Raw genomic sequence first — 27,402 nt, 5'->3', positions numbered from 1 at the left:
TCAAATAAAGTACCATGTGGACAGACATTAAAGCAAACAAACAACTGCAAACTTGACCGCTGTTAAAAAGGTAAGCCTTTTGTGGATTTTGTAAGCATTATTTGAAATTATAAAAAAACTGTGCAGAGTAATTTTTTGCTTGTGTGGCGCGAGTGCAAGGGGCTAACAACCAGTAGATTAGGAGAATAAAAAGCAAGACGAGTTCTTAAAATAACATAATCTACCTAGCAAGTAGATACAAACATGGTGTCACCTAAGCTTGGGCGATTTCGATATCGGATCGATTTGGCTTTAATCGAAATATCGATATATCGAGATATCGATTAAATATCGCAATATCACGATGTAAATGTATGGAGTATCACTCGCTCAAACGAAAAAAAGTTTCACTTTTACTTTTAATGGTCAGGAACCATGACAAAAATTTGAAACGTTTCTTATAAAACACATAAGAATTGGCCACGTGATATATTACTGTCGGGATCCCGACAAAAACTAATTTTGAGCACTTTATTTCACTGCTACTATTAATTGGCGGACTTTTTCGGGCAATGGCTCAAATGAAAGCTTGTAACTTTCTCGACCCCCATCAAAATACCTATCGAGTTTTAAATCAAAATTTTGGGTTCAAATCGGCCACAAATCTGACATAGCATCTTTAAAGGCAGTGGACACTATTGGTAATTACTCAAAATAATTATTAGCAAAAAACCTTACTTGGTAACGAATAATGGGGACAGGTTGATAGTATAGATCATTGTGAGAAACGGCTCTCTCTGAAGTACGAGGTTTTTGAGAAAGAAGTAAATTTCCACGAACTTGATTTCAAGACCTCAGAATTAGATATTGAGGTCTCGAAATCAAGCATCTGAACGCACACAACTTCATGTGAAAAGTTTTTTTTTTCTTTCAACATTATCTCACAACTTCGATGACCAATTAAGCTCAAATTTTTTCCCAGGTTTGTTATTTTATTCAAATGACTATACACCAAATGAGAAGACTGGTCTTTGACAATAACCAAAAGTGTCCATGTCTTTAAAAACTACTAAATATTTGGAGCAAACAGCGAAAGGTTCTACGCAAGGCTCCAGCCCTGTACTTACATGTGATTTCACAGTTGTCTCCAGTCCGTCCACTAGGACACTGACATGTGTATCCAGTGCCAGCCGGCGTACATAAACCAGTATTGCAGGGATGCGGGGAGCAAGGATCTGAGACTAAAAGCACAAAGGAAGACATGCAGTTTACGCTAATTACTTTTAGCTCTTATTATGCTTGCGTTTTTCAAGTTGTTAGTAAGATTTCAATTCGACAGACCTTTATCACGGTGTGGCCATCTTGATTGTACTCCATTCCAACTCATTTGTAACCAAACTGAGACTGGACAATATAATAGTCTGGTGCCATGCGGAATGAATGTTAGCATTCATTACTGTTATTGGAAACAGGGAACATGACCAAGATGGTGACAGCGTGATAAAGGCATAGAGTTATATATAAAAAACTAGAGGGCGCACTGGTGATGCTTCTTGCACAAACGCGACGGGACCGCAACGAGACACGCGCGCCATTATGTACGCGCGTTGAATACGAAGTACACATTTGAGTTTGTGTTTATTGAACGCCAACGCGATGCTGTTTTGTCAACTTACCAAATGGCCGCACAAACACACGCTAAGCAATGCCCGTTTGTTCAACTTAGAAAATGGCCACCTGCGCGCATGCCGGGGCGCGTATTTAAGCCAGTGCGCCCTCGCGCCCTCTAGTTCTTATATATACATTGTAACTCTATGGATAAAGGTCTAAACCAGGCCTAAAATTTCACGGAGGCTCTAGAGGCCATGACCTCAGTTGCCCTGCTCTTGGCCTTGCTGACCCTTCAAAAGTTTCCCTTTGACTAAACGATTTTACGAAGGAAGTGCCCTTTTTAAAATGAAAATGGCCTTGCCCTCTCAAAGATAAAATACCAGGCCTGTTATACTCAATAAATTCTCATGCTCTATGCTTTACCTAAATATTAATTATTAGTGAGACGTGTAATGCGCGCACATACAGCCACCCTGCTAGGTGTTCAAGGCGCAGTAAAAAACAAAGACAAAACAAAACAAAACAAAGAAAAACAGACACACAAAAATTATTTCTTGAAAGCCTGTGACATACATGTAAGATAAGTTTTGAGAAGAAATATGAATTTTGTGGTACAAAGACAAGATCGAAGAGGAGTTCCAGATGCATGGCTGAAGATAAAGACCCGTCACCTCATTTGAAAAGTATTTTTTGGTTTTCATTATCTTCAAACCATGCCTAATACGCATAAAAATGTCAAGTCGTGAACTTTGCTGAATTCCATTTAAAATGTTTTCAATGAATAAAAATCGAGTCATATGATTATAAATAGATTTTGATTGTGTAAAAAAACAATCATTTCGAATACCCTTATCCAGCGCTCTTCTGAGAGATTTGCGAAAAGCCCGTTACGTAATCACTCTAAAAACGTCATAGTTGGGAGCTCCAATTTGTAAAGCCGCTTTGTTGCAGCGTGGAGGTATAACAAAGCAAACTCCCACAAATGACGTCAGCGGCATTGTCCTTTGACGCGCGCTCTCAACGGCAGAAGTGTTTTTAGTTTTTGCAAACCTTTAGGTTGGGGCCAGAATTTTTAATCGATAATAACGAACAATTCAGAAGTGTACACATATCAAAATTACATTAAAATGGTCAACAAGTGCATTATAAACAAGTAAAAATACCATTTCCGTTAAAAACATTCCGCTCAGGTAGCTGTTTAAGTACAAGCAAGTTACACTTACACATTTCACAGTTAATGCCTGATTGCCCATTAGGACATATACAAGTGTATCCGTTTGATGTCCCGTCTGATCTAAAGCACTGTCCCCCATTACAGGTTGTTGTGCCATCATCACAAGGATGTGTAGAAACTATCAAAAAAAGAAGCATGCATACTAATAATAACAACACCTCTGCAGCTACCATACAATGCACATCACAAACTCTAGGGAGCTATAGAATAAAAACAAGACATGTTGAACCTTTCAGAGGCTTAGATATAAACATTTATATACCTCATGTATAGAATCCTCTAATCTGATTGGTTAAAAATGGAGTCATGAAAATAGCTATGCCCCCACTTACTTTCACAGTTGGTGCCTGATTGGCCAGTTGGACATGATGCACAAGTGTAGCCAGTTCCCGATCCTGATCTAAAGCACTGTCCCCCATTACAGGTTGAAGCCAAATCACAAGGATGTGTAGTAACTATCAAAGAAAAGAAGCAAGCATACTACAGTAACAAAATAGCAGCAGCTAACGTCTACAACCAAACGCAACTAGCAAAAGCTCTATAGCATGTATACAGGGCGAGTCAAAAAGTAGTTGACCGGGATTGGTGTTGTTTTACATAACAAACAAATGACACTCAGATGTTCAGTAAAGCATATTTGTAACAAGCACTCTGTCCTGCTCAAGAGGGTGTCGTGGCCGAGTGGATAAGAACACTGAAATCAAGCTCTGGTGCTTCTGTTCAGCAGAGTGTGTGGTTTCGAATCCCGGTCGTGACACTTGTGTCCCTGAGCAAGACACTTAACTATAATTGCTTCTCTCCACCCAGTGGTAAATGGGTACCTGTGAGGGCAGAGATGGTTCTTGTAATTGATTTAGCCGAGTAGCGCATTTGTTGCACGAGGCTGTATACTCCCCAGGGAGCTGAGATGGTTTAAGGAGTGAATTAAGGCCCAGTGACCAGGGGCAATAATGTGAAGCGCTTTGGGACGCCCTCCGGTGTGAAAAGCGCTATATAAAAACGGGTTATTATTATAATTATTAGAAAAAAATGAATGAAAGAAATTGATAATTCCTAAGAGGAGTTCTGTCATTTTAGATAGGCGGGAGAAAATGTTACAGTTTTTGAGAAAGAAATAGTTTTCCATAAATTTGATTTTGAGACCTCAGATTTATAACTTGAGGTCACAAAATCAACCATCTAAACTCACACAACTTGGTGTGACAATGGTGGTTTTTTTCCTTTCATTATTATCTTGCAAGTTCGATGACAGATTGAGCTCAAATTTTCACAGGTTTGTTATTTTATGCATATATGTTGAGATACACAAACTGTGAAGGCTTGTCTTTGACAATTACCAATAGTGTCCACTGCCTTTAATACAATATATGTGCTTCACTGGGGTTTCGAGTGTCAGTTGTTGCTATGTTTTAAAATCATACATCTTGGTCAACTTCAGCCTGTAGTAAATTCTAAAGCTCCACTGTTGCAAGGATTGCTTGAACAATACACCGATCCATTAAGCCAATTATCATTGACCAATCACAACCGCGAAATCTGATCACCATTTGAACCGTTTGGTGATCTTTGCACTAATGGTGATCGGGTTTCGCGGCTGTGATTGGTCAACTGGTAAGGAGGCACGGCGTAATGGATCGGTCTATTTGCTCAGAGCAACTAATATAAAACACATCATGCAAACAAACGTCACATGCTTAAAAAGCAACTACAGTATAATGGTGCCTTGTCATCAGATGTAACTTACAGATGGTTTAATTTATCAACAAAGATAAATGTTTACCTTGTGTTTGGCAGTTGCTTCCAGTATGTGTACTGGGGCAGAAACATGTGTATATGTTTCCTGATACCTGACAAGTCCCAGTGTTGCATGGATTACTTGAACAAGGGTTCACAACAACTTCAAAAAACAACAACATGCAAACGAATGTCACAAACATGCTACAAAAACAAATGACATTTAAATTAAAAAACAATGGTGCTATGACATGCATGTCATCAGATAACTTAAAGGAACATTACAGAATTGGTTTTTGCTAACAAAACATCTGCTGGCAGTGTAGGCACTTTATGTAATCCACCATATACATAAACTGACAAACCTGTAGAAGTTTGAGATCGATCGGCCATCTGGGTCACAAGAGAATAGTGAAAAACCGATTACAAATTTTGCATTGCATCGATGCCAAAATAAAAATGAATAAAATGCTCACTGAGCGATAAACTCCAAACGTGAAGTTAGATTATTTACTTCTCATCAAAATATGACATTTCAGACAGAAATATTTCAAGGGATGTTTTCTACTTTCATCATCATAAGACCGTGTAAGTTTTATGTAAATCTGTGATCTTCACGATTTTTGTTTCTTACCAATTCTGTAACATTCCTTTAAGGATGGTTTGAGTTATTAACAAAGATGCATTTTTACCTTGTGTTTCGCAGTTGTTTCCAATATGTGTACTCGGGCAGAAACATCGGTGTGTGGTGCTTGACAGTGGTTGACATGTTCCAGTGTTGCACGGGTTGGGCGAACAAGGATTTGTTGAAACTGAAATAAAAACATACAATCTTATAAATACAATCATGCTAGAAAACAGAATGGTTCTACAATTACACAAAAAGGAATATTCATTTTGGTTTTAACCATATACACTGATGTGTGTTAACACTGTATTATACTCGTGGTTTTTTTTCACAGAACTCTGGAAAGTATCAAGTAGACCGTGCTAACACACAAAGAGTTTACGGGTAAAACCAAAAGAATATTCTATATCAGTTTATCCCCGAGCCGCTTATGGTTAAGTGTCTTGCTCAAGGAGACAAGTGTCAGAACTGGGATTCGAACCCACACTCTGCTAATCAAAAACCAGAGCTTGAATCCGGCGCTCTTAAAGGCAGTGGACACTATTGGTAATAATACTCAAAATAATTATTAGCGTTAAACCTTTCTTGGTGACGAGTAATGGGGAGAGGTTGATGGTATAAAACATTGTGAGAAACGGCTCCCTCTGAAGTGCCATAGTTTTCGGGAAAGAAGTAATTTTACACGAATTTGATTTCGAGACCTCAGATTTAGAATTTGAGGTATCGAAATCAAGCATCTAAACGCACACAACTTCGTGTGACAAGGGTGTTTTATTCTTGTTATTATTATCTCGCAAGTTCGTTGACCGATTGAGCTCAAATTTTCACAGGTTTGACATTTTATGCTTATGTTGAGATACACCAACTTTGAAGGCTAGTCTTTGACAATTACCAATAGTGTCCACTGCCTTTAACCGCTCGGCCCCGACACCCAACATAACTTTTCAGAAAGCTGAAGATAACAAAATAAAACAAGGTTTTTAACCCACTGGTATCACAAGCGATAGTTTAAAACTCAACTACCGAATTCATTTATAACACCCCTTGCAGGTATTGTGCCTGCTCATTGGTTTAGAGCGCGTCACATGACATGTCTTAGTTTTGCTAGACGACGGCCGTGTGATAGAGCGTCGGTTTGCCATGCGCTAGTCCGAAGACTAGCACATGGCGCCGTGCGCTAGTCCGACAGACTAGCACACGGCGTGCAGTACCCAGACGTCCGTTGCGTGTACGAGGATGATAAATTAATAGTCTGTAACCATTTCGGATTGTCCGACACTACATGCAACACAGTAGGTAAAAGTGTTTGCAATCTGTGTTCGCGTCGTCCGTGGAATGTAGCATTCAGGTCTGTAACTTAATAATAATAATACAGATTTTAGAAATGTTTGGGGTGTTATAAAACAAATATTGACTGCTTTTACTCGTGCAATGGTTAAAAACTATGACTCCCCTCGGTGATCCCCGGAGCGTTCTATTTTCCCTCGGCTTCGCCTCGGGAAAATAGAACGCTCCGTGGATCACCTCGGGAGTCATAGTTTTAACCATAGCACTCGAAGCAGTCAATATTTGTATACTATTCAGAGAGAGGACTACTCTATACATGTTAAGTCTTTGTTAAGTTGATTGAAAAATGCATGGCTAAGAGCAAGTTCGGGTGGGCACAAATAATCGACCCGTTGTTGACTACTGACCAGCAACGGACAATGCGCAGTGACACACTCACTCGAACGACTCATTTGGAAGTCTAGTCAACCTTCCGCCTTTTCGCTATAGTGTCACTGGTTCCCCTTTGCGCTTTACAAATGTTAGAATGGAACATGCTGTTGGGACCAGTGAAGAAACCATGGGCTTGAGGCTGGTTCCAAACGGTCGACCACAGTAGTCAACCAATGGCCGACCAGCCTGGGTTCGAGTCAAAATGGTCAACCTTTAGTTAACCATTGTGCACACTCGAACTTACTCTTAGTTGGTTGTTTCTTGCAACCTCCTAAATACTCTGGACACTATTGGGAATTGTCAAAGACTAGTCTTCTCATTTGGTGTATCTCAACATATGCATAAAATAACAAACCTGTGAAAATTTGAGCTCAATCTGTCGTCGAAGTTGCGAGATATTAATGAAAGAAAACATAACCTTGTCGCAATGGTCACACGAAGTTGTGTGCTTTCAGATGCTTGATGCTTAAGACCTCAAATTCTACATCTGAGGTCTCAAAATCAAATTCATGGAAAATTACTTCTTTCTCAAAAAACTACGTCACTTCAGAGGGAGCTTTTTCTCACAATGTGTTATACTATCAACCTCTCCCCATTACTCGTAATCAAGAAAGGTTTTATGATAATAATTATTTTGAGTAATTACTAATAGTGTCCACTGCCTTTGAAGAACAACTGGAGGTGTAAGAGAGTGATGCATGATAAAACTGCTTCATTATGGAAGAAATGCAAAATCACATCAAAAGAGAATCACTCAAGGCATAGTGTTAGCCAGAGGGTTGTCTGGGTGTCTTTTGAACACCCTGTTTTATCTGTCATTTACATGTTACTGCATTGTAAGTGAACAGTTTGCACACCCAATTTAGAATTTTCAGAGTATTTTGACACCCTTTTACTAAATTCTGGCTTAAAGACACTGGGGTGGATTTCACAAAGAGTTAGGACTAGTCTTATCTCGAGTTAGGACCAGTGACTTGTCCTAACTTAGGACTATCCATGCAATTTGTATATCTCCTAGGACTAGTCCTAAGTTAGGACTAGTTCTAACTCTTTGTGAAATCGACCCCTGGACACCTTTGGTAATTGTCAAAGACCGGTCTTCTCACTTCGACACATTGAACCCACCTTAAATTAGGACGGGTTACTCGCCCTAACTCGAACAAGGATTAATCCTAGCATTTTTTGAAATCGGCTGCAGGGTCATTAAGTAATCGACTTTACATGTAGTTCCATTTTTACCTTGTGTTTGGCAGTTGGTTCCAGTATGTGTACTGGGGCAGAAACATGTGTATATGTTGCCTGATACCTGACAAGTCCCAGTGTTGCATGGATTGCTTGAACAAGGGTTCACAACAACTAACAAAAAACAACATGCAAACAAATGATAAATAATAATAACATCGAACTACACACAACAAATGTAACAAGGTAAAATTGTGTTGCAGGGGTTGACAAATCATGCAACAGAGAGAAATGATAACTAGACATAACGGTACAGCATTTTCAAATCATGGTATTAAGTAATTTACAACTACATGTGTTAACTAAACTCCTCTGTGAATAAAAGGCTGATTGAAATCTTCAGTATTCAGTATTGTGTTTAAATAGCGAAAATGTTATCGTTAGTCAAGGCGATGAATAAACATGTCATCTTGCATTAAAGGCAGTGGACACTATTGGTAATTACTCAAAATAATTTTTAGCATAAAAACTTACTTGGTTACAAGTAATGGAGAGCTGTTGATAGTATAAAACATTGTGAGAAATGGCTCCCTCTGAAGTAACGTAGTTTTCGAGAAAGAAGTAATTTTCCACTAATTTGATTTCGAGACCTCAAGTTTAGAATTTGAGGTATTGAAATCAAGCATCGTAAAGCACACAACTTCGTGTGACAAGGGTGTTTTTTCTTTCATAGTTATCTCGCAACTTGGACTACCAATTGAGCTCAAATTTTCACAGGTATGTTATTTTATACATATGTTGAGATACACCAAGTGAGAAGACTATTTGTGGAATTTGACAATTACCAATAGTAACCATATCTTTAAAGGCAGTGGACACTATTGGTAATTGTCAAAGACCAGTCTTCTCACTTCGTGTACATGTAACTCAACAAAAGCATGAAATAACAAACCTGTCAAAATTTGAGCTCAATTGGTCGTCGAAGTTGGAGATAATAATGACAGAAAAACACCCTTGTCATACAAAGTTGTGTGCCTTTAGATGGTTGATTTCGAGACCTCAAATTCTAAACTTGAGGTCTCAAAATCAAATCCGTTGAAAATTACTTCTTTCTCGAAAACTACTCCACTTCAGAGGGAGCCGTTTCTCACAATGTTTTATACTACCAACCTCTCCCCATTACTCCTTACCAAGTAAGGTTTCGTGCTAATAATTATTTTGATTAATTACCAATAGTGTCCAATGCCTTTAAAGGACTCGTTCCAAAAATGTAAACACATCTGGCACAGTATATTACTTTGAGGACCAGATCCCAAACCAGAAAACATTTGGGGAGGAAAAACTACAAGCTGCTACACTTACGTTCACAATTGATGCCTCTTCGATCACTCGGACATACACAAATGTATCCAATTGCTGTGCCCTCTGATCTAAAGCACTGTCCCCCATTACAGGTTGTTGAGCCAACATCACAAGGATGTGTAGAAACTAACAAAGAAAAGAAGCATGCATACTACAATAACAAAATGGCAGTCGGCTAATGTCTATCAAACCAAATAGCAAAAGAATAGCATGTACATGAACTGTATGTATAGTAAATAAATTCATCGAGCAAAGTCATGCTTATAAACAGCAAACGCTCTAGCATAGTAATATCACATGCGCTTCTACAAGGAGCGCTTGAACCAGGGTTCACGGCACACTAATTAAAAAAACACCACATGCAAGGTCTGTGACCTTGGACAAGTTTTCTACTTACCAACTCTATAATGTTCCTATAATCCTGAACAAGAATATATGCTTACAAGAATATTGAAATAAGGTACCAGCCAATGTATCACATCACATGCACAATTTGTGGCTGGTATCCTGCTTATTTTGCTAAGTAGAAAGATGTTAAGCATGATTCTCTGCTTACATGAACGTCACAGAATTGGTAAAAAACAAAATCGTGAAGATCACAGATTTACATCAAACTTACACGGTCTAATGACGATGATAGTAGAAAACATCCCTTCAAATATTTATGACTGAAATGTCATATTTGGTGAGAAATAAATAATCTAATTTTGCATTTGAAGTTTGTCGCTCAGTGAGCGTTTTATTAAAAAAAAATTCTTCCATCGATGTCATGCAAGAATTATTTGTAAGCGTTTTTTCACTATTTTCTCGTGACCCAGATGGCCGATTGACGTCAAACTTTTACAGGTTTGTCAGTTTATGTAAGTGTTGGATTACATAAAGTGCTTACACTGCCAGCAACTTTTGTAAGCAAAACCAATTCTGTATTGTTCCTTTAAGCAGCTCTGTATGAAATTGGACGCTGGTCTTGATCGAGAAAACATTTGGGGACTTCAAGCTGCTACACTTACTTTCACAGTTGGTGCCTGATTGGCCAGTTGGACATGATGCACAAGTGTAGCCAGTTCCCGATCCTGATCTAAAGCAGGTTCCCCCATTACAGGTTGAAGCCAAATCACAAGGATGTGTAGTAACTATCAAAGAAAAGAAGCATGCATACTACAGTAACAAAATAGCAGCAGCTAACGTCTACACGACAAAAAGTAGCAAAAGCTCTATTAAAAGCATGTACAGTAAATCCACGTTGTACACTGTTGCAAGGATTGATTGAACAAGGATTCACAGCAAACAAATAAAAAAAAAACACAACCTCCAATTGAATGTCACAAATCATGCTAAACAAATAATAACAGTACAGAACTTTGAGATATTGGTGTACAGATGACTTATAAGTATTAACTATACTCCTCTGTGTCATGGCCGAGCGGTTAAGAGCACCAGATTCAAGCACTGGTGTTTGATCACCAGGGTGTGGGTTCGAATCCCGGTCGTGACACTTGCTACATAAAATTGGGGAGGTAGTGCTTTCTGCTGTACCGGCTAGGCTTCGAACTGAAGATACCCAAGCCTACATTCGTATGGACTGTAAAAGGGGTAACCCTGTTTCAGCCCTAGGAGTAGGTGGCAATGGCCTCTGGAAAAAACAATTGTAGCCCACACCTTGAAGTGGCCTTCAGGCCTTGTGTGTCAGGCGACTTGCATAAAAAAAACTTTAAAAAAACTAAGGCTGGTTGAAATTGTAATGAAACTCAGAAACTCACAACTCTTTCAATAGTAGGCCTAGTGTATATTCAAAATTTCGGTATACAAAACAAAAAGGTACGTTTACAGACACTAGACACCATTGGTAACTGTCAAAGACCAGTATTCTCAATAAATCCATAAAATAAGAAAATCTGTGAAAATTTTTACTCAATTGGTCATCGAAGTTCCCAGAGAATATTATGAAAGAAAAAAACCTATTGCACAAATGTTTGTGCTTTCATGCATAATGAAAGGCTTCAGACCTGGTCTTTTTATCTCTTTCTCAAAAACTATGTTACTTCAGAGGGAGCCGTTTCTCACTTGTTTTATACGATCAACAGCTCTCCATTGCTCGTTGACAAGTAAGTTTTTATGCTACAATTATTTTGAGTATTTACCAATAGTGTCTAGCGCTTTTAAGCAGCTCCATTGAACTGGAAAGGTCCTGAATCAAAAACAGTTGGGGACTTCAAGCTGCTGCTACACTTACTTTCACAGTTAGTGCCTGATTGGCCAGTTGGACATGATAAACAAGTGTAGCCAGTTCCCGATCCTGATCTAAAGCACTGTCCCCCATTACAGGTTGAAGCCACATCACAAGGATGTGTAGTAACTATCAAAGAAAAGAAGCAAGCCATACTACAATAACAAAATAGCCGCAGCTAACGTCTACAGCCAAATACCAATAGCAAAAGCTCTACAGCATGTATAGTGATACTCATCAAGGCAAAATCATGCTACAAAACAGAATGACTGTAGGAACCATACACCTCTCTTAATAACCATGCATGACGTCACCATTCTACCCAAAATGAGACCATCGGCTCACGTCACGCCACCACCAATACCAGCCACTCGATCCTAGCCGTGTACAAAACAGCGCGATGTTCCCTCATTTTGCATGCATTTTGTTCCCTCATTTTGCCAAAATGTAGGTACGCACGCGCTACATGTATAGGCAATTTACATATTTCATGGGAATGGTCAATTGTCTAAGACCAGTATTCTCTTTTGGTGTATCCCAACATATCAACAACAACAAAAATCTGTGAAAACTTTTACTCAATAGGTCATCGAAGTTCCGAGAGAATATAATGAAGGAAAAAAAACCTATTGCACAAATTTGTGTGCTTTCATCAGATGCATAATAAAAGGCTTCAGACCTGGTCTTTTAATATTTGAGTGAGAAATTATTTCTTTCTCAAAAACTATGTTACTTCAGAGGGAGCCATTTCTCACTTGTTTTATACGATCAACAGCTCTCCATTGCTCGTTGACAAGTAAGCTTTTATGCTACAATTATTTTGAGTATTTACAAATAGTGCCTAGCGCTTTTTAGCAGCTCCATGGAATTGTGAAAGGTCTTGAACGAGAAAACATTTGGGGACTTCAAGCTGCTGCTACACTTACTTTCACAATTGGTGCCTGATTGACCAGTTGGACATGATGCACAAGTGTAGCCAGTTCCCGATCCTGATCTAAAGCAGGTTCCCCCATTACAGGTTGAAGCCACATCACAAGGATGTGTAGTAACTATCAAAGAAAAGAAGCATGCATACTACAATAACAAAATAGCCGCAACTAACGTCTACAGCCAAATAAACACATAGCAAAAGCATAAGTGATACCATAGATACCCGGAGAACGCTGAGCTCGGCCGCCCTCTGTGTCATCTGTGGACAAGGCATATCGATATAGCGCGCCATACGCAAGTTTGGTAAATGATCTTTGTGTGAGACACATGTATGACAAAATGGTCATCACTTAACACCATGTATGGCAAAATGGCAAGATGGCATCGTACATAGACCATTTCTACTGTTTTCTTTGGTCAATGGGATGCCTACTGTATGACAAAATATTTTGGCATACATGCGTAAAACAATGGCGTGCGCACGTCAATCAAAATGGTCTCACAACGAAACCACACACACACAATGACACATACACTCAGCGTTCTCCGGGTTCTATTTCTATGAGTGATACTCATCAAGCAAAAACATGCTACAAAACAGAATGACTATAGGAACCATACACCTCTCTTAATATTCATGCATGACGTCACCATTCTACCAAAAATGAGGCCATCGGCACACGCACGCCACCACCAATACCAGCCACTCGCTCTTAGTTGCAGTGGCTGTGCCGATGGCCTCATCTTGGGTTAGAATGGTGACATCATGCGTGAATATTAAGAGAGGTGTAAACTATTGTAATTAGTTTGGTTCCAATTTTACCTGGTGTTCGGCAGTCGCTTCCAGTGTGTGTACTGGGACAGAAACATATGAATCCGTTGCCCGATAACTGACAAGTCCCAGTGTTGCAAGGATTACTTGAACAAGGGTTCGTAACAACTAATAACGAAAAAACAACATGCAAACAAATGTCACAAACATGCCACAAAACAGAATGACTTTGCTGGAATAAAAGGTAACACGTCAACACTGATTTAAGCAATCAACATTGGTATGAATTTTAACTTTGTGTTTGGCAGTTGTTTTCAGTAGATGTACTTGGACATATACATGATAATAACACCAGTTTCAGACAGGCGGCCAGAGTTGCGCCAAACCAAATAGGTTAGGAGCGCCTCTAGGTCAAATAAATTTTTGTTTCATACTGGTGAACTTAACATATCATTTACATTGGTTCGACTCATGACAAGATCAACGTCTGAAACCAAGGCGCTCCAGAGTCGTTCCGAACAACTGCTGCAGTCAACCTACGACCTCTTGTAAATCTGTACGAATTGCTCCTAGCTGTGTAGACTTGCAATGTACTTAATTCAGTATTTGGTTCTGCGCAACTCTGAAGCGCCTGTCTGACACGGGTGTAAGTTTCCTGAAACCTGTATTCCAGTGTTGCAAGAATTGCTTGATCAAGGTTTCAAAACTAATAGGCATAATACAAAATTACAGCATGCAATGGAATGTCACAAATCATGCTCCAAATATAAATGACATTGATTCTAAACATAAAGGTACCATGGTAAGTAAGTAATTTGGTTCTAAATTTACCTGATGTTTGGCAGTTGTTTCCAGTGTGTGTACTGGGACAGAAACATATGAATCCATTGCCCGATAACTGACATGTTCCAGTGTTGCAAGGATTACTTGAACAAGGATCTGGAAAGAATGAAAAAAATATATTTTTAAAAGCAATATTATTTCAAATTTTTAACTGATATAATTGGAAGTTACTCGAGTCATAAACAAATTTTGGTTGGACAAAGACAAATAGACTAGAACGGGACGTGAATGCGTCTGTGCTCTACCAAATTCATGAGCTATCTAGCCCTATGTTGGTCGACCTATCAATTCTTATTTTGATTTGACCCAGCCCAGGCCAAGTTTAACTTTAAGTACAACTGTATGTAGTATTGTTTGTTTGTTTGTCCTACATGTATGGTTGTTATGTTAATTAAATTTTACCGACTGTTGTGAATGTTAACAGCTGAACTAAGCCTGTTGAGTATCAAAGTTGTTTTACTATCATTTCACACTATGTTTCTGCCTGACAAAGCCCCTAATGAAGTGTGACTTTGAAGTAACTAATTTGTTATATTATATTTTTACAACTTATATATTTATAAATTATTTTATAAAATATAACTTATTTATAAGATTTGTTTTCTAATGCGAGCAACAATTAATTCAATCTCACTTATTTAACGCCATTGGACACTTTCGGTACAAAAAAAAAATTAAAAGTTCGTACAGATTTACAAATAACATTATAGGGTTTACAGAAGGTAATGGTGAAAGACTTCTCTTGAAATATTATTCCATGAAATGCTTTACTTTTTGAGAAAACATTAAAACAATATCAACTCTCGATATCGAGAATTACGGATTTATTTTAAACACATGTCATGACACCGCGAAATGTGCATAAACAAGGGTGGATTTTCTCGTTATTTTCTCCCGACTCCGATGACCGATTGAGCCAAAATTTTCACAGGTTTGTTATTTTATCTAGAAGTTCGTTGTGCTACACGAAGTGTGGGACTGTGGGCCTTGGACATTACTGTTTACCGAAAGGGTCCAATGGATTTAAAGAACAAGATAGAGTCTATCTCTAAAACCAGTTGGTAAACGTTTTTAAAACTTGGTTTGTTATGAAATTGCTTATCATGTTAAAATACAAAAATCGATGCATCCACCCAGCGCAGTGATTTCGGGTATTTCCCGGTTGTTCGTCCTTTTGCGCATGCTCACACTTCAAGATCGGCACACTCACAGGAGCTCAGACGCAGAAAGAACTAAACAAGCGGCGTAAACTTGTGAAATTCTACTTAAGTTTTCTGAAGTAGTTGCCGGAACACATCGATTGAAAGTTAAACCCTTAGTACCTGCATCACATTTAGAGTTCGTTTTCCAAAAGACAGTGGACTGAGCATCGAGAAAACTTCAAGACTTTCTAGTGAAGTTCTGCAGCAACTTTCTCTTGCAGTTTTGGCACCGTCGTGAACAAAATGTAAGTTTTAGTGTATAGAGCGCCCTCAATAGTTTGAATTACGCTAGGACCCTTCCATAAGGCAAAACTTTTTTTAATAAAGTAAAGAGATCACGAGGTGTTTGGCCATAAAAGGGAGGAAAGTGTAATGAAAAGAGGCAGATAAGTGACATGTTTTATTCACATTCTTACGTAGTATGCATTTTTAACTTTGAAATGGGAAAAGCGCCCTCAAATTTTTAAAGAAATGATCTTTGAATTCTATAAAAACATAATAATCTGTATAAATATGACTGGGCAAATAAGCCTACCTGTGCGCTGTTTGGTTTGGGGTCCAGATAAATTTACCCAAACCTAATATTAATACTTTACTTCACATAGCATTATGTCCACCATACTCAAAATGGCTTATGATGCTCTAATCTGCGATAACAGGAGCAAACTAAGTTCAATAGTTGCTGGCAAATACACATGGTAATAAAGTTGAAACTTTCATTTTCGCGGGACCTTAACTGTTGTATGGGTTATGATATTGTAGTACTAGTTTATAAACTTGGTTTGGACAGCCATAAACACCATGTCCTACTTGAGATAATGGACACAGAGTGGATCTGACCAATTTCCTCTTATAAGCAAACAATTTTAAGCAGGATAGGCCTACCAGTTTTACAATGATCATGTGACAATGACAGTTAACTCTATTCTGTTAAGCATTGTTTGTGCTGAATTAGAAAACACTATTGTATGCTTGCATCTCTAAACAATTTGGGCGTATTATGAAGGTATGACGCTATAATACTCATGAACACTGTGTGGGGTCATTTCGCTTCGTAGTCACAGTGAACAAAATGCATTGATCGAATTTCCTGACTACTCAAAAAGGTGTAAATGGCCGGTATTCCAGCATAATGTTGAGAATGGAGTTAAAAAACAAATTAATTTAACTTAACTAAAATGCATTTATAAAGCACTGTTTCAAAGTGCTGTACAGCCAAGAAAGAAACCCCATTAAATGCAGGATAAAAAGCATGACCAAAAATGGCAATGGTTTTAAAAGTAAAAAATTAAATGCATTACAAACATTCATATTGAATACATTAGCACCAACAATGCTTCTATCATGCACAAAAATTAATTGTACCACAAAAATAGCTGGCCTCCAACTCCTTATTTTATACAGACAATAATTGCTTTAATTTCAATTTCAGTAAAACTAAACCATTTTCTACTCAGCGAACATTGAGAGTCTGCATAAACAGCGCTCCTAGCTTAACAGGTGTTTGAACCTGACTAGCTAATTATAAATTGCTCTGATTTTAAAGGAACAATACACTTGATTTTTTTTTTGCAGTCTATGTAATCCACCATTAGGCTTCACATATACTGACAAACCTGTAGAAGATTGAAAACGATCGGCCATCCGGGTTACGAGAAAAATAGCGAAAAACCGATTTCACATTTTTGCATGACGTCGAATTAAAAACAAATTAATAAAACGGTCACTGGGCGATAAATTCCAAAAAAGAAATTAGTTTTATTTAATCCTCATGAAATATGGCATTTCTGACAGATTTTAGTAATGGGATGTTTTTTACTATCATCATCATCATTAGAACGTATAAAAATCTGTGACCTTCGTGATTTTAGTTTCTTACCAATTCTGCAATGTACCTTTAAACAACAACAACATTGTGTTTAACCTGCCACAACAACTGCAAAAAATGGCTGACGAATCGATACATAAATTTAGACTGTAATGCGGAAATCAAGGCAACACAGGACACAAGGCACTGGTTGCTATAGTAACGAAAACACCTGTTACTGAAGCACACAGTTAAAAAAAAATCAGGATTTGTTAATTTGCGCCTTTCGGAAGCCATATTGCTCTATGAGTAAACACACGCGATTAAAGGCCAGATGAACAAAAATGTTAAAATAAACCTTTCTGGGTAACGAGTAATGGAGAGAGGTTGAACACATTGTGAGAAACGGCTCCCTCTGAAGTAATGGTAGTTTTTGAGAAAGAAGTAATTTCTCACTAAAATATTTGAATTGAGTTCGAGACCTCAGCTGAGGTCTCGAATCCAAGACATCCGGGGAAATCACACAACTTATGCGACAAGGGTGTGTTTCTTCCGTTATTCTCTCGCAACTTCGACGACCAATTGAGTTCAAATTACCAATAGTGTCCAGTGTCTACAACTAGAAATAATAATAATATTAAGAACAATCGTTGTTATTTTTTCATTTCTTTCATCATGAAAGGGTTCTGTGCATATAGAACTGGGTTTCTTTATGTGAAAACAAATTGTGAAAAATAATGTCCGGAGTTGTTTTAGGGTAAATTGCCAAATCACATAAAATAACACAAAAAAACTAGAACCCTAAGATAGAAATAATTTGCACTTTGTGTTTTCGTTTAACAATAATAATTTAGTGAGCCACCATTCAAAATGAAACCAACACAAAACATTTCAATATACGTTAAAGCCATTGAACACTTTCGGTAAACAGTGTTGTCCAAGGCCCACGCTTTGTGTACCACAACTTTTATATCAAATAACAAACCTGTGAAAATTTAGGCTCAATCGGTCATCGGAGTCGGGAGAAAACAACGGAAAACCCCACCCTTGTTTCCGCGCGTTTCGCCGTGTCATGACATGTGTTAAAAATAAATCCGTAATTCTCATTAACGAGAATTTATACTGTTTTGCTGTTTTCTCAAAAAGTAAAGCATTTCATGGAATAATATTTCACGAGAAGTCTTTCACCATTGCCTTCTGTAAACCCTGTAAGTTATTTGTAAATCTGTGAACTTTTATTTTTTTTTCTGAACCGAAAGGGTCCAATGGCTTTAATGCCTAGAGCATTATGGAAATGTGGCTGTGTATTTAAATTTAGTGAAAACATTTTACAGGGTAAATATTTTCAATGAATTGCATTGTACAAAACTTGTGCCATGCCCATTATTTTTTTATATTTAAATATCACAAATGGCTGTTTCGCACGCAATCTGTTTTACATGTGAAGCAACCATGCATGTATTTGTAACATACATTGTGTTAGCAGCGGGTGCGCCAACGACTAAGTTTGTTATTTTTGCTTCAGGGATAACAAAAATCCCCTTCATGTTCTTAGCATGTGGATTTCTTTTAACAAGTTCGTGAACTTTACTGAGTCTATCTAAACACACCAGTGGCAGACGAAAAAACACAATAAATTATTTATCCCCAATGCAAAAAAAATATCTATTCAAAACAACAAATTAAGTTATTTTTTTAGTGACGAAGGATTCTATGTTTTCACTCAAGGGAGTTTGGGGTTATTAATATTCTGCAAGCAATTTTGAGAGGTTATATAATGTCTGAATTTTTACTCAATAAGTTTTTCTCCAGAAGACGAGAGCATGCTGATCGAAACGTCGAGTTGAAACCTAGTTTTCAGAACCACCCCAACTAATTTTAGAGATTATCGGTACATGGTGTTACGGCAAACCTTACTATCGTATTTTCCACCATGCAAAGTTTTAAACCCTTTCTATTAAATAAGAAAGAATGGAAAATCACTTACTTGGAGTTCCACCGGCTCGGACCAATGCAGACGACGGTAGTTTTACCCAGAATGTATCAAATTGCCGTACAATAGTCACCCTACGTAAAAGAGGTAAATATAATAGATATATTAATAATTTGTTTATTCAGGCCATTGGACCCTTTCGGTAAACAGTGTTTTCCAAGGCCCACACTTTGTGTACCACAACTTCTAAATAAAATAACAAACCTGTGAAACTTTTGGCTCAATCGGTCATCGGAGTCAGGAGAAAACAACGGAAAAACCCACCCTTGTTTCCGCGCGTTTCGCCGTGTCATGACATGTGTTTTAAAAAAACCCGTAATTCTCGTTAACGAGAATTTATATTGTTTTGCTGTTTTCTCAAAAAGTAAAGCATTTCATGGAATAGTATTTCAAGAGAAGTCTTTCACCATTGCCTTTTGTAAACCCTGTAAGTTATTTGTAAATCTGTGATCTTTTATTTTTTTTCTGAACCGAAAAGGTCCAACTTTTATTTTTGTTTTTCTGAATAACTATATAAGTTGAATACGAAAAGTTATTCCCTTGCTCTACGGGCAAAAAAAAATTGCTAATGAAATGAACATGTAATACCTTTTATAAGCAAATATTTCCAAACCTTTAAAAGTCAAAACTTTTAATTCTGGCAGTTTGAGCTTTCTGTTATTAAAAAGGCACGGAACACATACGTTTGTTAACTTTCAAAGACTATAGGAAAAAATCTGTCCCAATTGGGTTCAAACATTGGTAATCGAAGTTGCAAAACAAAATGGTGTGCTTTTTTATTCCTAAAAATGGCTTCAGATCTGAAGTCTTTCTCAGATTCAAATAATAATTTTAGTGAGAAATTACTTTTCTAAATTACCTTTCTAACAAAAACTATATGAGAGAAGCGTTTCTCACAATGTTTTAAATATTAATCAACAGCTTCCCATTGCTCGTTACCAAACATTGTGCGCCATATTTGTTTTGAGTAATTACAAAACGTGTTCAGTTTAGCTTTAAAAGCATAGGCATAGAGTATTCCGCTACATTAATTCAAGTCTCATTATGTAAAAATATAAATTGTTCTCCGGAGAACGAAAATTCAACATTTCCTGTTTGAATGGTTTAGTGTTTGGTCTTTATGTGTAGACCACAAGTCAACATACATATTCTTCGTAAAAAACGTGCATGCCTTTAGGCTTTTAGCCTATTAAGGGATTACATTGGTAAAATTGAATACGCAATTTTGCTGTCTGAAAATGGCGGCTCCCGCTGTGTGGAAAAATTAGAGCAGATTATTTTTAAATAGCTCAGTTCGCTCGAAGGGCATTATGATAAAGCCTTTGTTAAAACATACAACATGGGTACTTTTCTTATTTCACACAACCATAGGTGGTTATTATTATTATTTAAAACCGAGCAAGGTAACCTCAATGTTGTTCAAGTTGTACCCAAGGTTACTGTTAACATAACACACTTACGTATGTAGGCATTGTGAACGTAACAAAGCCTATTGTGTTACAGAAAACAGGTGTCCTTGACAGGCCGACAATTTTCAATTTATGCGTTTTATGCATTAAGGTTTTGATACCTTTTGTAGATCGAGTTTTTGGTTTTGAAACGAATCAATGCTCAATGTGGATGAATATGTATGTACTATATACGTTTCGGCTTCATTAATCGTCAAGCGTTTGAGAATCACAGAGTCGCGTAAATTCGTTGATGCTAAAATATCATGAGTCGAAAATTATTTTAGCATCAACGACAATTATTTTAGCATTAACGAATTTACGCGACTCTGTGATTCTCAGACGCGAACTGCTTCCGTGAACTCAAAAACTGCAGCACCTCAACAAGTGAAACTTTAAGGGAAGGACAGTTTATATTATCTTTAAAGACACTGGACACTATTGGTAATTGTCAAAGACCAGTCTCCTCAGAAGTAATTATCCACGAATTTGATTTCAAGACCTCAGAATTAGTTGTTGAGGTCTCGAAATCAAACATCTGAAAGCACACAACTTTGTGTGACAAGGGTGTTTTTTCTTTCATAGTTATCTCGCACCAGTTGAGCTCTCACAGGTTTGTTACTTTATGCATTATGTTGAGATACACCAAGTGAGAAGAATTGTCTTTGACACTTACTTATAGTGTTTTTGTGTTTTTATCTTCTTCAATACTTACATAAATTTGATATTCCTATCCAAGTTGGCAGGAGGCAACCAGCGGAACGTTTGTGGAAATGTTTTTTCAACGCTCGACATATGAGTGACTGTATCGTCGGGATTATTACAATCAGTTTTCCTAAAAAGACCACTAGTATGCGGTTCCCAACTACCTATCGGTACAGAGGAGGTATCGTCTGCCCGCCGAGCCTGGAGTATGAGTCCTTTAAACGGCATAGTTCCTTGGATCGTTACTGCAAGATAAAATAAAGGAATTCAATCAATCAATCAGATTAAAAATAAAAAAATAAAAAAATGCAGTTTTACCAAGTCCTTTTCGGGTCGGTAAGCAGTTTGCAACAACCATTTTTTTCTTCTCACAATTAAACGTGGGAACATCCGTATTATCTTCACACGTCGAAAAGAATCACCATTGTTTGAGGCAGTTGACACTGTTGGTAGTTACTCAAAATAATTATCAGCACAAAACCTTACTTGGTAACGATTTATTTCACAGATTTATTATTTCATGCATAAGTTGAGATACACCAAGCGAGAAGACTGGTCTTTGACAATTACCGATAGTGCCCAGGTCTTTAAAGATAAAGGCCCAGGTCCGAATATTAAACACAGCCTGCTACATGGTGTTGGCACTGTGTAGTCAACGAAATGGCTGAAACTTTGGCCCATCTTTCGACAATCTTTTTCAACATTTCTTTTTTTCTGATTATTTTAAAGTAATAATGACTAATTGTAAATATTAATGAGAGCCACTATTCACTACATGTATAACTATATCAATGCAAGTTTACAACATTATCTCCTTAAACCATACATGTAGGTCTGCTCACTCGGACATGTCTACACTGAACTCTTTCTTTTTCCGTCTACAAACATTTATGTCTAGTTCTTTTGTTTCTTCTTCTTCTTCTTCTTCTTCTTTTTTTTTCTTTTTATAATATTTAGGGTTTAAGGTTTTGAGGTTTATTGTTTCCACAACAACGTTGTAAAACAGGACATAATATATGGGGCCTCATGTACCAGTTAAAACAGTTAACGATTATTGATGTGGAATTGGCAACAAAATCTCAAAAGGAAAGCAAGCGCGATGCTGCAAAATACACGTTTCATGGCCTCCAATGATCTCGGCAAATGATAAAATGCCTAATGAAAATTCCATTAGGAAGTTGTTTTGAAATTTAACGGTTTCTATCATGATGCCCCCAATTCAGAGCACTGAATCACCACTCAAGAAATACTCGCAGTCTGGTGACAAGTTATAAACCATGACCCATATAACACCTTCTATAAAAGACAATCCCATCAAATTCTAACTGGATCTTATAGAAAGAACCTTCAATTTTCTATGTTTATGTGGGTGTTTTAAAATATGAATCCAGAATAACGGTCTTTGTCCCTTTCATAGTTTGTTTTCGGTGGCTTTTGTTTTGTTATAATAATGTTCGTCACACAGGTAACGAAACTAGTGTGGTGGAGTAGATGAACATTGTGGTTGGATGGTTATTTTTTGTATAGGCCTATTTTGCGTCGGGCAACCCCATTGATAATATATTTGCATTTTCATTATTTGCCCAAACAAACAGAGGACCAACCGCCAATTACAGGAAAGGGAAAACAAAAATAGCAATCTTTAAAATTTTTACTGATAAAAACAAAGTTAATGTCAAGAATTGAAATTAGAAAAGCCCAACTAGTTAACAATGAAAAACATACACATACATACAAACATAAACAACAATTACATTAACAGATTATGATAAGCCAATTGTATTTATCTTATTTCAAAATATCGCTTCGAAGAGTCTTCATGTGATTTGTTGTCTGAAGTATCAAACGTGCCAGGTAAAATGTTGTCAGTCATAAAACAAACGGGATCAACTGATTTTGTATTTTGAACATTAAAACACAATAACTGAGGGAATTTAATTACTTTATGTTCTGTCCCTTTAAACGTTTAATTAAAATGCAATAACGTTTACTCCTTCAAATTCTTTGAGCTGCAAACAAACTAAATCAATACTCAAGGACAACCAGGGAAAGTGGCTATTACATTTAGTGTGCATTAACGTGGCAGCCGACTTCTAGGGTAGTTAATTAAATCACGCGAGAGCAATTTCATTGTCACAGAGAAATTTCTACTTATAGGCAGGGAACTGAGTGATAGGGGATAAAAGCTTTCGTAATTTCAATGAAACGATATTAGTCTATATAAGTTCGTTATATTCATGTATATTAAAGAAATCAGACCAGAATTGACGTAGGTTCAGGTCTCATAGACCTGACCCTAAAACTGGTCAGGACGACGCGAAAATAATATGTTAAAACTTTGGATTTAACTTTGATTCTGCGTAGTTTGGTACCCATTTCGGGTACATTTTGTGACCCACATTTTAAACTACATCATTCCTTTTCTATGCACTGATTGTGTATTGATCAATATACATTAGCCCTTTTAAGTTGCCTGTTTTTTGTTTTCTGAGAAACAGGTTTTTGGAACATCTTTTCTCTATTTCTTTGGGTTTGCTTGTTGGTGCTCGACGTGTACAGTTTTTTTTGTATGTGTCTTGTTTAATCGTTGATTGTTTACCAATAACTGTAGAGGTTTGAATGTGTCTGGCACAAGTGGGTTACATGTTCACTACATTTGCATGAGAGACTATGTAAAGAATAATTTAAAGGAACACGTTGCCTTGGATCGGACGAGCTGGTTTGTAACCGATTGTTATAAAATGCATGATTGGAAAGACGGTTTAAAAGAAGAATACAATGATCCACACAAATTTGCCTCAAAATTGCGTGGTTTTCCTTTTACTTTGCGAACTAACACGGTAGGCCGAACGTGTTAGTCGACGAGATAAAAGGAAAACCGTGCAATTTCGAGGCAAGTTTGTGTGGATCATTGTACTCTACTTTAATACAACATCTTACTAAACCAATGTATTTTATAACAAACGGTTACAAACGCTTTTTAAAGATCAACTCGACCGATCCTTGGCAACGTGTTCCTTTCAGTTTTACAAAAGTCTGCTATGGGCTATACTTTGATAAATGACCAAGTAAGAGGCAGGCTTGACTTGACACAAGTTATTGTAAAAGTATGCCAGTTTTCTTTTATAGTAAAATACATCATTACCCTATGTAAACTTAAACATGCAGATTCAATTGGCGCATTGGACATCAACGAAAGTGTTTTCAACGCCATTGTGAAGTACCAGACCTGTGGGTAGGGGTTTAGATTGGGTGTGAAAAATACTTAAAGACACTGGACACTTTTGGTATTTGTCAAAGACCAGTCTTCTCACTTGGTGTATCTCAACATACGCACAACATAACTAACCTGTGAAAATTTGAGTTCAATTTATCGTCGAAGTTGTAAGATAATAATGGGAAAATACACCCTTGTCACACGAAGTTGTGTGGCTTTCGGATGCTTGATTTCGAGACCTCAAAATCTAATTCTGAGGTCTCGAAATAAACTTCGTGGAAAATTACTTCTTTCTCGAAAACGTCACTTCAGAGGGAGCCGTTTCTCACAATGGTTTACACTATCAACCTCTCCCCATTACTCGTTACCAAGTAAGGTTTTATGCTAATAATAATGTTGAGTAATTACCAATAGTGTCCACTGCCTTTAAAGATAATTTTCTGGCCCAATAGTTGCATGTGATGCTATGCACTTTGCAACTTTGAATATAAAAGGTTTTATGTTATATCTTGCACCCAACCCTTTTTGGGATTGTGTATTTGCATTCCATATTTGGGCAGAGGCTTTCTTTCATGGCGAGGTGAGATTTTTTTGGCGTGCCAGGACGACTGGGTCCAGTTTTCACTTGGTAAACCTACTGTCTGCCTAGAATGAGTCAACAAAAGAGTAACATTCCCCAACGTTGCACACCCACTGCGTTTGAATCGCAGACATTGCAAATAATTCCATAACACAATAAACCTGCAGGCATAATAGTCCAATCGGAATGCTATGCTAAATCGCTAATCAAAAGATGGGTAAACATAAACATGTCCCAAATGTATAGTGTTTTTTTATATTGTGGGATAAAGCAAGATGAATCACCACTCGCGTAAACTTTGCAGTTGGTTCTCTGATGTGCTCAATGATTTTGAACTTGTACGTCTCATAGGGTTGTGCCTTTTATGATACAAGCATGGAATTTGACACACAGTCAGAGTAATGACACGATAAAGATATCTGGTGATAGGGCCATCGTAGATTTTGCTTTGAAATAGTAACAAAATTCCCAAAGCGTCGTTTTCAATTTAATTTACATATTAAAAGATAGTTTTAAACGTCCATTTGTTTTTAGGTTAACCAAATCGTAGACTTATAGGCACTGGACACTATTCGTATTACTCAAAATAATTGTTAGCATAAACACTAACTTGGTAACAAGCAATGGAGAGCTGTTGATAGAATAACACATTGTGAGAAACGGCTCCCTCTGAAGCTACGTAATTTTCAACTAAAATATTTTAACTTGGTTTCAAAACCCCATGAATTAGATTTTGAGTTCCCGAAAAGCACACAACTTAAGGTGTTTTTTCGTCAATTGAGTTCAAATTCTGACAGGTTTGATATTTTTGTGATAGCGCCTTTTACACCAAGTGAGAAGACTTGTCTTTGACAATTACCAAAAGTGTCCAGTGTCTTTATAAAGACACTGGACACTTTTGGTAATTGTATAAAAAACATGAAACTTTAAATTCGAGGTGAGTGTGACGATTTAACAATGCAATCATGAAAAAAGGTGATGTTTACATTTTGAAAGATCAAAAGACAAAATCCGTCCGACTCGGCAAGTAAACCGAGTATAAGTGTTGGTATATATACCGCTTTAGCCACGTATTTCATGTTCCATTGACAAAATAAACACATTTTGTATTTGGTATATGCACGTTGTGTTTATGTAGTTTTAATTAAAAACGCAGTCATCATGATGATTACTGTACCGAGAGCCACACCAACAACAAAAATCCATATTTGCCTACTTGAGACCGCACCTTAAATAATACATAACATCAAACGTACTGGTGAAGGATATAGACTGTTTGTTGTCAACAACTTCAAGACGGAAAAGACCTTGATGACTGTGTGTGTACACCGCATTCTATAGCCAAAATGGTGTTGCCATTATTCAATACCAACACAAGGTGTGTAGGTGCGCCTTATTGTTACGTAATACTTTCTATTGTACATGATTTGAAGATGTATTTACCTTGCATTGTGTTTATGTTAATTTGATTGGTATTTTTTCACAGTTTGTTTTGATAGTTTATTGCGAACAAGAAATATTCAAAATGGCCGACCTATGGTTTCTTCCCTGCATTTCACTATTGACTATGAAACCCCAGATTGTGACACCCAATAGTGGTTTCTTATGAAAGCACTAGCACCTGTCACTCAGTACGCACAACTCAAGGCATTCAGTGTTTTTCCTGAAAGGAATATTAGGCCTATGGTGTTGCGTTTTAGAAATACGATTTAGAAATACGATACCCAATGGTTTAAAATGTGCCGATGGTGCAACGTGCTGCCAATCCAAACCAGAAACACCAGGGTGAACCTTATATTTAAGATAAGTGTACTGCAGACGATTTCACGAAACGCTAGGATAAATCCTAACTCGAGTCAGGACGAGCATGGGGGAAGTCTTCCTCCATGGGACGAGTAAACTCATCCCAATTTTTAGGAAGGGTTCAATGCGTCCTACGTATTTGGATACGGATCTGAACCCGTCCTAGGTCCTAAGATTAATCCTAAGTTAGGAAGAGTTTGGTGAAATCGACGGCTGGGTTCTTTTAGACCGAAAACGGTTTATATAGATATATTTTTTCTATATATCGTCGTAGTCGTATTTAAATTAAAAAAGGTCCCACAATTGTTTTGTTCCAAATAATGATAACAATTGATGAAACGCTGAAAGTTGCAACAGCCAATTCTATTTCTAATTGAGATATTTCGACAACAACAAAACATTGCTGTTTTCTAGCCTTTGAGAACA

At 37.3% G+C, this 27,402-nt stretch overlaps 1 protein-coding gene across 1 annotated transcript in view; it reads right to left on the bottom strand.

Moving 5' to 3' along the window:
• LOC139939199 (uncharacterized) overlaps positions 1–27,402 on the bottom strand; it is an 89,329-nt gene that overhangs the window by 59,296 nt on the left and 2,631 nt on the right. Inside the window, 14 exon segments of the mRNA XM_071934989.1 lie at positions 1,107–1,220; positions 2,814–2,942; positions 3,157–3,279; positions 4,605–4,721; positions 5,251–5,370; positions 8,145–8,261; positions 9,450–9,575; positions 10,460–10,582; positions 11,683–11,805; positions 12,603–12,725; positions 13,430–13,546; positions 14,210–14,317; positions 19,218–19,297; positions 21,387–21,621. Of these exon segments, the coding sequence (XP_071791090.1) occupies positions 1,107–1,220; positions 2,814–2,942; positions 3,157–3,279; positions 4,605–4,721; positions 5,251–5,370; positions 8,145–8,261; positions 9,450–9,575; positions 10,460–10,582; positions 11,683–11,805; positions 12,603–12,725; positions 13,430–13,546; positions 14,210–14,317; positions 19,218–19,297; positions 21,387–21,621 (1,755 nt within the window).

This window comes from Asterias amurensis, chromosome 6 (assembly GCF_032118995.1).
Source record: "Asterias amurensis chromosome 6, ASM3211899v1".
Lineage (NCBI taxonomy): Eukaryota > Metazoa > Echinodermata > Asteroidea > Forcipulatida > Asteriidae > Asterias > Asterias amurensis.
This window is presented reverse-complemented; position numbering and strand designations above follow the sequence as displayed.